Source organism: Equus caballus, chromosome 2 (genome assembly GCF_041296265.1).
Source record: "Equus caballus isolate H_3958 breed thoroughbred chromosome 2, TB-T2T, whole genome shotgun sequence".
Taxonomy (NCBI): Eukaryota; Metazoa; Chordata; class Mammalia; order Perissodactyla; family Equidae; genus Equus; species Equus caballus.
The window spans coordinates 43,367,019-43,379,081 of NC_091685.1; the positions used below are offsets into that span (position 1 = coordinate 43,367,019).

At 52.8% G+C, this 12,063-nt stretch overlaps 1 protein-coding gene across 42 annotated transcripts in view; it reads right to left on the reverse strand.

Moving 5' to 3' along the window:
- CAMTA1 (calmodulin binding transcription activator 1) overlaps positions 1-12,063 on the reverse strand; it is an 850,910-nt gene that overhangs the window by 254,752 nt on the left and 584,095 nt on the right. For 40 of the 42 annotated variants that reach the window (XM_070261025.1, XM_070261024.1, XM_070261022.1 and 37 more), the window contains one exon: positions 1,479-1,550. The exons of the other annotated variants lie outside the window; for them this stretch is intronic. In XM_070261025.1, coding sequence (XP_070117126.1) covers positions 1,479-1,550 — 72 coding nt within the window. The remainder of the gene's footprint in view (positions 1-1,478; positions 1,551-12,063) is intronic. 42 annotated transcript variants of the gene reach the window in all.

Here is a 12,063-nt window from a genome sequence, read left to right on the forward strand (position 1 = left end):
ATGGCGAAATGCCTTTGGTCCATTCTTACTAACAAGACAGGGAAAGTATCACCCCAGGACCATGCTGAAGGTCCCTTTCACAAGGATGCAGGGTGGGGCAATTAGAAAACCAGCTGCGGCCACGCCAACCTCCAAGGGAGACAGACCCCGGGAAACTGACAACAGGCAAGGTGTCAGCGAAGCAGTGTCTTTGCAAATCAGCACATCCTTGGACAGCCTCAGGCGTCATCTGCTAATGAACTTGCTGAACCATAGACAATTATTTCTGGGAACTGAGGGAGAACGGAAAAGCTTGGAGGCGGGGGCCGGACAGAGCTGATGGACGGAGGGCCTTGTCTAGGCAGAGCTTTAGTGTCCACACCAAGGTGGCTCCTGGCCCTATGGACACCTTCCAGGCCACCTTCCCTGGGACCAGTGGCCTCTCTGTGCTCCATGTCATGTGTGGCTCTCTTTCCTCTAAACACATGCCGTGAACATTGAGGGGCTTGCTTTCACATCCGTAGGGCCCATCCCAACCACACCCCCAGGTCAGAGAGATCCCCAAACCACCGGGGCCCAGGCCAACTTAAACAACTATGGATGCAGAAAGTGGGACCCACAGTGGGAAAGGCCAGAGGCAGCAATGCCTGGGTAGAGGCAGCAGGAAGAAGTTGGGGTGATGGCACTGAGCCCACAGGGGTGGGATCTATGGAGAACAGCTGCAAATCAGACAAGCTTTGAAAAGGACCCAGGTCCAGCCTGACTGGATGCATCCCTCAGACCTTCCCACTCACACAGTAACACCTTCTGCTAGGCAAGATGACCAGCAATGACCACCAATTGGCAAGAGGCTGGGTGGCCTCAGCACTGACCCTGGCCTTACTCAGTGAGGCTGTGCACAAACAACATGGACAGAGATCTGGGAGCTAGGTCACCCTTGGAACAATGGCAACTGGGTGGATCCTCCACCCCTTTCTCCATCCCCCTCCACAGCAGCCATCACAAATCAATTACAGAGCTCCTTCCCGCCGAGCCAGTGGCTCCTCTCCCAACAACTGTCCCAATCAATTCAACTGTAACTAGCGTGCCTCCGGAAGCAGACTTTCCACAATGCCAACAACTGACCCAACCACAAGAGAAAATGAATGTGTGGCTGTCAGCCAGCAGGCATCTCACAGTCAGGGGCAGGTTGCTCAGCCTTCTTTCTGTCCTCATCAAAAGGAAACTGAGGCACTCTGGAAACACCTGACAGGGCTTTATTCTCATGGGACAGGCGAGGACTACGCCGCACCAGGTCATCTCCCCTTCCTGGCACCTGACATTGCATCAGGCCAGCCGCACAGCTGGTCTCAGTGCCACACACCAATGTCCCTAGGAAAGCTCATCGGGGCACCTCAGCCCAAAGCCGCCGCACGCAGGAGCCCCACCCCACTCAGCTCCCTCCACGGACCCTTCCCCAGCACCAGAGACGGAAGAAGAATCCAGTCCCAGCCACCTACCTGAAGGAGCCAGTAGCACCTCCGGTGGAAGGTGGGGATGATGGAGGAATGGACATAGCAGCCGTACAAGCACTAGGGAGAGAGGAAAAACGAGAATTCAGTTGGAAAGAGGGAAGGGAGGGAGGAAGACGGCGCAACAGAGAAGGAGCAAGAAAGGGCCACAGACAGTGCCACCGCCCCGGGGAGACTGGCTCCTGGACCAAGACTAAGGTCTGGGGCGGTATCTAAGAAGCACAGTTGGGAGAAGCCAGTGGGCAGACACGAAGGACAGCTGGGGTGCTTGCCCTTGTGGGGGCCTGGGGGTCCGTAAGAACCCAGGAGAGCCAGGCACCAGGGGAGTGCACATATGAGTACATTCACCCATAATGTTAGGGGCTGGGAGTTCCCTGGAGTTCATTCACAGAGCCTAGGTCAAGACCCCTTGGGGTACAGGGATCGACTGAAGGTTACAGAATTGATTCAAACACACTCACACTCCGGACCTTCCCTGGCCAAGGAGAATCCTGCCAGGAGAGGTGGCCCTGGCTGGTGGGAGGTTCAAGACTGGTGGGGCTGGGAGGGGCAGCACCTGCTAGGACTGACCTCCAGAGCCCTTTGTGTGCATCTCCACTTTCTGGGGTTTATTTACAGTTTGTTTATTCATATATTTATTTGTTCTAAGTATAAAACTGCATCTTTTACAGATAGATTTGATTTTAGAAAACAGCCAGAGCCAGGTTGGAGACTAAAGTGGGTATAAGGAATAAGGGGGTGGGAATTCAAGGTCGGGGACGGTGTGTGGGTGGGCTGTGAGGAGGGACACTTGGATCCAGGCGGGTGGAGTTGACCGGTGGGTGGGACAAGTCAGGGTCGGCATGTTGTGGATCTGGGGCGCTGCGTGTACACAGAGCACTGGGCACTGTGGGGCTGGCTTGCTGGCAGAGGTGGAGAAAGGGGGCTAATGAGAAGAGCAGTCAATCAGGTCCCTCTCGAAATCGAATTCTGAGAGTCTGAGTGGGGGGAGGATTTTGCCTTTTCTTTTGTAGTTTCCAATTCCGAATTGGAACGCTGTCCTTCCATCTCCTTCAGAGTTCCCCTGGCTTCCCAAAGCACACGCTCCAGAAGTGGTGGGGCAGAAAGAGAAGGAAGCACCAGCAGAGCCTCAGAGGGCAAAGGATGGGCGAGGGCTTCTGCTGCCCTCTCATTGCTCATTTTCATCTCACCATAGTCCCCCCACCCCAGCCCCAGCTCTGCAGAGAGAAACGGCCAGCAGCTCTGCATTTAAAGCTTTCATTGGATACTTTTTACACCCCCAAAAAGACAAAGTGCAATTTGGTTCAACTAGCAGCCCATTTGAGCCCTGCCTGTCTGATTAGCAGAGTTGAAAGAGAAATCATTTTGGACTATGGGATTCTGGCTGCAAGAAAATCAGATTTCCAATATGTTAGAACTTTTACAGATTGCTGTCAGCTGGGACTTAAGCCCTGTACAAACCAAACAAACAAAGCGGAAATTAATTTAAACGATTCCCCTGCAATTCTTGCCCACGAAATGTATTTATTATTAAGAAGGCAATATTCTTTCCTGACTTTTCTGGTTTTCAATACACTGTGTGTTTCTTAATTTAATTTTTATTTTTGATAACTCGCTCCTTCCTGTTGAAGGAGATTCACGTTGGGACAATTTCTGTAAGTGTTTGGTTGCAATGAATGAGCAACCCACCTACAATCGGCTGGAATTTGCATGTTCTCATGGGCGGCCTCCTTACTTTTACTCAGGCAATGAGCCAAATGGAGGGAGACACAAATTGTTGAGAGAAGTCTCTCCTGTCCCTTTGAATTAAAGGCTTCACGTTGGCTCCTTCCCACTGTTATTCCCCTTGAGAGTTTGCAAAGACTTCCCCTCTTCACCTGTCTCTTTCTCTTTCCACTGCTTTTTCTTGAACTTGAAAAGAACATGGTTGATTTGCAACACCATTTCCCCCTTGATTCACTGCCGACGGGTTTGGGCTGGGCTGCAGCCTCCCTGAACCACATACTAAGGCATCCGGGAGAATTTCCTGAACACCTACTGTGTGTCCCTCTGTGGGAGTGCACAAGAAGAGAGCATGGCCTGCTCCCCCCTGAGCCATCCCAGCACCCCTCTGTCTGGCAACCTTGCCTGCCCAGAACCATCCAATAAGCAGAGTAATGTTTAAAAGAAAAACCGCCCTTTCTACATCAAGGCTCATGCATTTTAATCAGAGGAGCCCTCAGGGCCTCACTCAGAACTAGTTACTCTATTTTTAGACGTTACTCTAACTGCCCTGGTGATCCCACGTCTCTGGTCTCTGCAGGTGAGAAGGAGGATCTTAGGAAGATAAGAGAGAGGCAGGCACACCTTGAGGCAGACCCTCGACGAGAGGCAGCCATGTCAGTGGCATCAGGGAGAAAGGGAGAGCTCCCTAGGGAGCCCCAGGGACTCAAGAAGCCCAAGGGCATTGCAGCCCTCCCTGTGCAGCACACAGGGTCACCCCCAGGGCTCACTTGCCCACCATATTCCCTGGACCAGGAGCTCCTGGAGGGCAGGGAGCCACCTAAGACCTTTTAAATGAAGATGGCCAACAATCCTCCCACCGTAGAAGCCCCAGGACACGGGTCTCTGCAGCCTTGCACAGGAGAGGACTGAAGACGGTAAATATGTAACTTTCACTGTGGTGCTCTGAAGGCTTAGCACTCGGTAACACATACTAGAAAACCATCCTGAAAAATGTCTCTCCATCTAGTGCTCAAAGGGTTAAGCCTCAGTTTCAAGGAAAACTGCCTGGTGTTGAGTAGCTGATTTACAGTCCTTGTGGGGAAAGAGGCTTCTGGTAATCCGCTAATCCGCTCTTGGTGAGCTGGAGTCAGCAAGGAGGGGCTTCTGGAGAGATGGATCCTGCAGGGTGGGAGAACTGCCACTCACCAGCTGGGAGGGTCTTTGTCCCTCTGGGCTGTAAAATGGGCACCGTCCTCCTCCTGTCTCCTGGGTGGCTGTGAGGGCCGATGCCTGTGAAGGGATGCCTGGACAGTCCCTGAACCTGGCGCACGTGCAGTCATGTCAGTCATCGTCACTGGAGCTGGTGGGAGGGGCGCAGTGAGACAGAGCGGGCTGGGCTTGAGGAACTGTAAGGACATTAGGATTGATTGGAGTGTAAAATGCACAGGGACATGGTGAGGGGCAAGGTGGAGGAGACAGAGTGGGTCAGATCACAAAAGGCCATGGGGGGCACAGCAAGGAGTTTGGCTTTACCCAGGGATGGCAAGGAGCAAAGGAACATCATGATCAGATTGCATCTTGGAAGCTCACGGTGGCAGCAGTGTGGCCAGGGAACAGAGCTGAGGACGGCTGGGGGCCCTGGGGCCAGTCCCGTGAGTCCAGGAGGCACGCCGGGACTGAGTGATGACAGGAGCAGAGGGCACAGAGAAGCAGCCATATTTGCCAGGTGTAAGGATGACACTCAGCTTTCTGGCTGCACAGACAGGTGGGTACACAGTGGTCCCCTTCACTGGGACAGGAAACCCTGGGGGTGCAGCAGGCTGGTGGGGAAGAGGCTGATTTCAGACTTCTACTTGGTGGACTTTGAGGAGCTTGTAAGACATCCAAGTGGAAGCACAGAATGCAGTGAGTTGCTGAGATCTGCTGCTAGGTCTGGGTGGAAAGAAGCCATCTGGGGATCGGGGCGCCATCAGCATAGAGATGGAGCTGGAAGCCAAAGGAGAGGCCGGAGTCGGCATCCACTTAGGCTGGTTGCAGTGCAGAGCCGAGCCCTCCAGGTGGACAGAGCAGGTGAGGTGAGAACTTGCCCACACTCACAGCGTGTGACAGGCCAGCCTCACGGTGTGCCCCCGCCGGCGCCCTCTCCTCTTTCATTCACCACACAACCCCAAACCGCCCCTGTGGCCCTGATCCCAGGCTCTCTGGCTGGTTCCCTTTATCATCCTCGTCCTCACTTCGCAGCTTTTCTGCAGGTTTCCAGCCAGGCTGACAACGTCATCACCAAGCCAATGGGGGATTAATTGCACACTATTTCACGAGGCAACGGCAGTGTATCAAATCCATTCCCTTTATCCACTAATCAAAAAAGCAATCAAGTTTGTCTGCAGCGATCTGAGTTGGACAAACTCCTGGTGTTTTTTGATCAGGCTTGGGGCTCCCCTGGGGCTCCTGGGGTTGAGCTTTCCATTTGGGAGCCGTGATGTGGTTGGAGGGAGAGTCACATCCCAGGGCTGGTGCATACAGCTTGTGTGTGCCTGTGTGAGCATGTGCTGCGTGAGCGCGTGTCGGGGTTGGGGGGATGCAGGAAAGCATGACAAGAGTCCCTTGCTTGTGTGTGTACACAGAGAAAGAAAAGAGGAACCAACTAGCTATTTATAGGAACCTCAGGAGAACTTCACCCTGCAGATGAAAGCAACCTGCAAATTAGTTATATTTGGGGAATTAAGGCCTGACAGCTTCCCTTTAACGTGACAGCTGAGGAAGGAAGAATTTTTTCTTAAATACTCAAAATTGCTTTTATGACACTAAGGGGCTTTTTTTTTTTCTTTCTTAAATTGAAAGGAAAGATAAAATTACAGGAGAAACCAATAGTAAACAAGAGCTCCCTTCAGTTAAAAATAAACCCTTCCCACAATCAAAGGGACGTTTCTGAAGGGCGCATTGGCTGCAAATCTCATCAAACGGATTTCTCCCCAACAGACTCAGCAGCCAAGGGGTCCCGTGGGCCAGAGGGTTCATCAGGGCTCAACACCCGGGGCTCCAGCGGCCAAAGAAAAGCACCTCGGGTGGTGAGCAAGGCTTCATTGGTTAGGACATTGGGTGCTTTCCCTCTCTGTGCGGCTCTCAATGGTTTCACGTGACCAGCGGATTCTCTCTTTCTCTGTCTCCCTCAGGCACAAGCTCAGCCTTCCTGCCTCCTGTCATCCCTTCCACTCGGTTTCTGCTCTAGAAAATGGGTGACTCATTGTCCTCTGGGAAGACCTGGTGCTTCCCACTTCCACACTTTTCCTCCTCCTGCCCGTCCTGTGCAAACCACTCCCAGCCCAAGTCCACCTCAGGTCCTCTCTCCTCTGGGAAGTCTCTCCTGACCTGGTCAGTGTGGAAGGATCCCTTGAAATGACCCATCGGGGTCATGGGACAGCCAGGGGGTGTGGATTCTGCCTCGGGTTTTATATACATGGTCACTGTCATTTAACTTTTCATGTCCGATGTCTTGCCTCACCCATCCCTGGAGCTGGCAGACTTTCTGCAAAGGGCCAGAGAGGAAATATTTTCAGCCTTGTGAGTCAGATGGTCTCCGTTGTAATTGCTTAGTTCTGCCTTGATAGGGCAAGCAGCCTTAGAGGAAAGGTAATGAATGTGCCTGTGTGCCCCAAAATTTTATTTGTGGATATTATAATTTGAATTTGCATTATTTTCACGTGTCATAATATTATTTTTCTTTTGATTTTTTCCCTCAACCATTAAATGTGAAAAGCATTCTTAGCCCACAGAAACACAGAAATAGGTGGTGGGCCAGGTCTGACCTGTGGGCCATAGTTTGCCAACCCCTGACCCAACCGATTGGGAAGAATGTGAATTGTACAGTCCTTTGTAAATGTCCCTGAGGTGATTTCCATGTAGCGGGTAGGCCATAAACTTTGCTTGATTTCCACATGCTGCCAGTATCTAAGTAGGGTGAGGAAGGAGCAGCACAGAGCAGGCGTATGGAAATAACAGACTGCACCTTGAACAAACACACATGAGAGTACGGCACAAACCCATCTCCCCCACCGGATGGGCACCTTCCAGATGACTTGGCTGACTTTCAAATTGGACTTGTTGTGGATGCTTGTTCTCTGGACCTGGGTATGATGTGCATCGCTCTAAATGCCTTGTGCGGGGTTAGTGGGCACTCGGGCATGGTGCTTGGACTGAGGGCTTCTGGTATTCAGTGAAAACACACCTTCCTCCACCATTGAGGGCCTTCATTCCATTAACTAGGCAGAATTCAGTGAGATGAGGTAGGGGAAGCTGGAAGCAGCTAGTGCAGAACTGGGGATGCATAGGTGCAGTGGCACTGTCCCTTGGAGGAGCAGAACAGCCCTGTGGCCTTGACTGCCTATGAAACTTCTTGTCTGGGGAGGACCTTTTCATTCTGTTTTCTGGGGCCGCTCCCACAGGATGCCCCCAAAGCCAAGGCTTGCTGTTGACTGCCCTCTCTGGGAAAGTGTGAGCCCAGCGTCTTGCTCGGTGGTTTGCTAGTCCATACACACCAGCATTGCTTGACTGGCCTCTCTAGAACTGCCATCTCCAACATGGCAGCCACTAGCCACGTGTGGCTCTTCAAATTTAAATTCAAATTAAGTAGAATGAAACAAAATTGAAACTCCAGTTTCTCAGTTCACTAGCCTAATTTCAAGTGCTCAACAGTCAGATGTAGTTAGTGGCTACCATGTTAGATGGCATGGAACATTCTGTCACCACGGAAAGTTCTATTGGACACTGTGACTCTGAAGAATGAGATTGGGGATCTAGTTCAGAGACATTTGACTGAGACTCTTGGAGCCCAAGACCCCAGGTACTGAAATTTGGGAAAGCCAGGGTTTAGCGGAAGACAACTTGTGGAGTCTGGGACTCTTAGGGGTGGTTTCCCTTTAGGGTGTTGGAATGTTGGAAGGTCAGTACCTATCATTCTACCTGGGCCAGCTTGACTCAGTCAGCGTCTCCCTGGGCCCCTGTGCTTGTGACAGAAAGCTTGCTCCCCAGCTCCCTTGCCTCCTCACTGAAGCCGCCTCTGACGCAGGGGTAACACCTGCTGTGTCCTCAGACCAGGGAGTTTATAGCAAATCTCCATCTATAATCCTGACGTCTGGGTTAGGCTTATGGCTGTGGCCCTCATGCTCCCCCAGTGGCCTGGCCCAGGGCCTCCGCTGGCCTCACCTCTCTCCCACTGGGGAGGTGATGGTCTGCACAAAGAGGCAATCAGAGTGAAAATAGATTTTTAGGTGCCTGGTTTATCTCACACACTTGAATCTGATGCACACACGACAAAGATGAATAGTTGTAAAAATGTGTCATGGTATAAAGTGATGGAACATGAAGAGATAATAGAAGGGCAAGGAAAATCCACCCAGAAGATAGCGATTTAATCCTGCTCTGAAGCAATGAAGGGCAGGGGCCATTTATTCAGAATAATCCAGACAGGGGCAGGTGAGAGGTAGTGCCTGGGCAGATGGAGTGACAGCCACGCCCGCCAAAAAAGGGCATCCTGGGCTGGGCTGGGCCTTGGTTCCATGTGAGAGGAGAGTGTTGAGCTCGATTTTCATGTAAACAAGTATTCGCTGTTGTCTGCTCTGTGCCTGTTCTGAACCCCTGTCTTCCACGTTCCTCCAGTCTCCCCGGTGGGAGACAGAGACAAGCACACCAAGAAAACCAGATCAAAACAGCCCTGATGCTTTTGCAAAGTGCTCCAAGAGGGGGTGCGATGGAGCCCAAGTAGGGAAGCTGAAGGTCAGCAAAGTCACCTAAGAGGATGTGACATTTGTGATGAGTCCAAAAGAGTGAGTAGGAGTTGGCCAGGTGGACAACAGGTGGAAAAGACCAGGCTAGGTGGACAAGAAAAGTATCTTAAGCAGAGGGATGGGCATGGTCAAGGGTGTCAGCCCATTTCTAGCTTTCCCCTCCAAATTCTCTGTGAGGGACCAAGTTGTGTGGGCGAGTCCGTGAATCCACAGATTGTTCTGCTGAAACCTCATGGGATGTGTGATCAGCGGTTGGCAGATGGCCTTGCATTTGAAGCAAAGGCCCTGTGACTTTTATGGCTCTGCCCTTCTGCACTGGTCCAGACTCTGCAGGTTGAAGCAGATGTCCTGGAAGCACTGTGGGAAGCTCTGAGAATTCAAGGAACAAGCGCAGGCCCAGGACTAGAATGTCAGATTTCACCCCATCAGCTCTCCCCTTCCTCTTCTCGGTCCCTCTCTGCCTCCGGTCCCTGTCTCTCATGGCTGTATGTCTTCTTTGTGCTTTCTTGTTTCCCATTACACTTGGGCTGTCTTTAGGTAGCAGGTAGCAAGAGCTCTCATTCCAGTGTGACCCAAGGGGCAGGAAAGTCTCTCTTCTAGACTTGAGATGACAACACCAGGGAGGGACTCTCACCTACGTGGGCCATGAACCTGGCCCTGGGACTCTCAGTGGGGCAGGAAGGCACCTGAGTGGGCAGAGCTACAGGGCTCCCAGGACGGGGCTAAACTTGGTTCCTTTGCTGCCAAAGCTTTGACATCCCAGGAGAAGCAAGTGCTTTTCAAAGAGCAGGTGGAAGTGGAAACTGTCCAGCACCTTCCAGATCTCCCCAAACCAGTGGCAGCTTCTGCAAGGTACAGAAGGATGTCCAAGCAGCCCTGCTGCTCCCCAGGCACCCGAAAGCCAAAATAGACCCCAGGAGGCATTGGCAAGATCTCATGTAGGGGCAATGGGAGGACGACGTGGAGTTACTCTTGCCTCACATCTCTAGCTCTACATTCGTCCTGCACAGAGGCACCCCAGGGCAAGGCCAAGGCCAAGTAGGCTAGCAGTCTGTCCAAGGCTACTTGGCTGGAAAGAGGCAGAGGAGGACTCAAACCCACCCTCGTCTGACCCAAGGCCCCGGCTGCTTTCCTCCCAGCAGGCCATCCCCTAGCAGCCTCACGCAGGCGTCCACACCAACGGCTGAGGTCAGGCCTTCTGCAGAGCCTGCCTTCATCAAAGACAAAGGGATGAAGCCCTGGGCCGCTCCCAGGACTGTCTTCAGTGAAGGATTTGGTTTGTATTAATCTAAGATTAGACCAAATGATTCAATTCACATGCTGCCTGCAAAAGCACTAGGCCTCAGAACTTGTTAAATAGTGAATTGCTTTAAAATTAGTTTGCACTAAATGGATTGCAGTCTGATTCAGCCTCTGGGGTTGGGTGACAGGAGAGATCTGGAATATTAGATCATCATTGACCAGCCTCCAGCCGCCTCTCTCCTAGGACAATCTGCAACAGCATCTCCCTGAGCAGCCGAGGCCCTGCTGCACTGCGGGGCTGTGGCCAGACTACAGGGGGCTGGTCAGGGCCCCCCACCTGATGCCTGTGGGTCATAGAGGCAGATGCCAGCCCTAGTCTGGCTCAGGCTGCCCCCACAGGACCAGACCCTCCCTGGAAACAGCCCCGAGCACTGCACTTTCCTGGGAGGCTCCTTCAGGCAGGGGTGGGCAGACTCCCCAAAATTCTTTCCCCAGGGCCTTGGGGAAATCCCCCTCCCTGGGAGATTGACTGCTCCTGGGCCTGGCATCCTGGTGGCCTACTCTTCTGTGACATCAAATTGGTCTTTTAGCCAAGTAATCTAGTGTCCTCTGTGCTTGGTGCTGTAGAAGATCCAGAGGGAAGGGGAAGGGAGAGTGGGCCAGGGGCCTCTCTGCCATCCTGGAAGAGGGGTGGTATGAAGCCCTCTCTGCAGATGTGGGAGCTGGGGTTCAGAGATGTCTCTACCTTGCCCAAGGCCACAGGGACCTGTCAGAGCTGGAATCTGAACTCCAGGAATTCACCCGACTCATAGGGCAGAAGGTCTGGTGCACCCCAGGGACACTAGGGACCAGGTGGTCCAGCAGGCTATGGAAGTCAGGTCCTCAGAGCCATAGGAATTGAAGGGCAAGAGAAATCAATAGGAGGGCAGCAAACATAGTGAGGCTTACAACTTTCTGCCCCCCCCAGACGGGCAGTGTGTAAGGCAAAGAGCCAGAAGAACGGGGCATTGCCTGGCAGGCCTGGGTCACATGTGCACCCCACCCCATGGCCCTGCAGAAAGTGCCTGCAGGTCCAGTCCCTGGAGACAGGAGAGTCCCTGGCCCCTGCATGGGCAGGAGCTCAGAGGAGGGGGCACACAGGAGTAGGGGTGGCGCCTTGGGTGGGCAGAGGGCCAAGGAGACCCTCTAGGTAGGGGCTCTGCTAGGGGAGGACAGGCGGGGTCAGGCTGGGGGAAGGAAGGAGGAGGCACTTTGCCCCCATGCCCAAGCTTCATGGCCCCCCGGGTCGGGGTGAGGAGTGGATCATGGAGAGAGGGACTCTCAGTTCTCACGCTGGACGCTTCCCCCACATCTCCACAGAAAGTTCTAGACTGTCTTTATAGCACAGCGCCCTTTCCGTCGATGGAAAGGGACCTGAAGAGGAAACAAGGAGCAGAGGGAAGAGTTGGGGGACAGCACGAGCTCTGAGAAGCCCCCTCACAGCTGGCCTTTTCCAGGGACCAGGGAAGTGACAGTCTTTCTTCAGGATCACTGCAGAGCACCTGGGTCCCGGCCAGCCTGCCCCACCTCCCTGCCCCCTGCCGGCCTCCGCTCACCTGGGCCACCTTCCCGAGGGAGAGGCTGAGCGTGTGCAGGAGAAGCACATCTAAATAAAGCTGGCTGCAGCCTAACCACGACATGAGTGAGGAGGGCAATAAAAATTAAATGAATTTTTAGATAAAAAGGCATAAAAATCATCTTTAAAGATATAAATAAAATCCCTGGAGCTTCAGCTTTATTGTTTTTGGGGGGTTCCAGGATTAATAAATTAGTGGGCATAAAATGGAATAATAGCTAAAAATTGA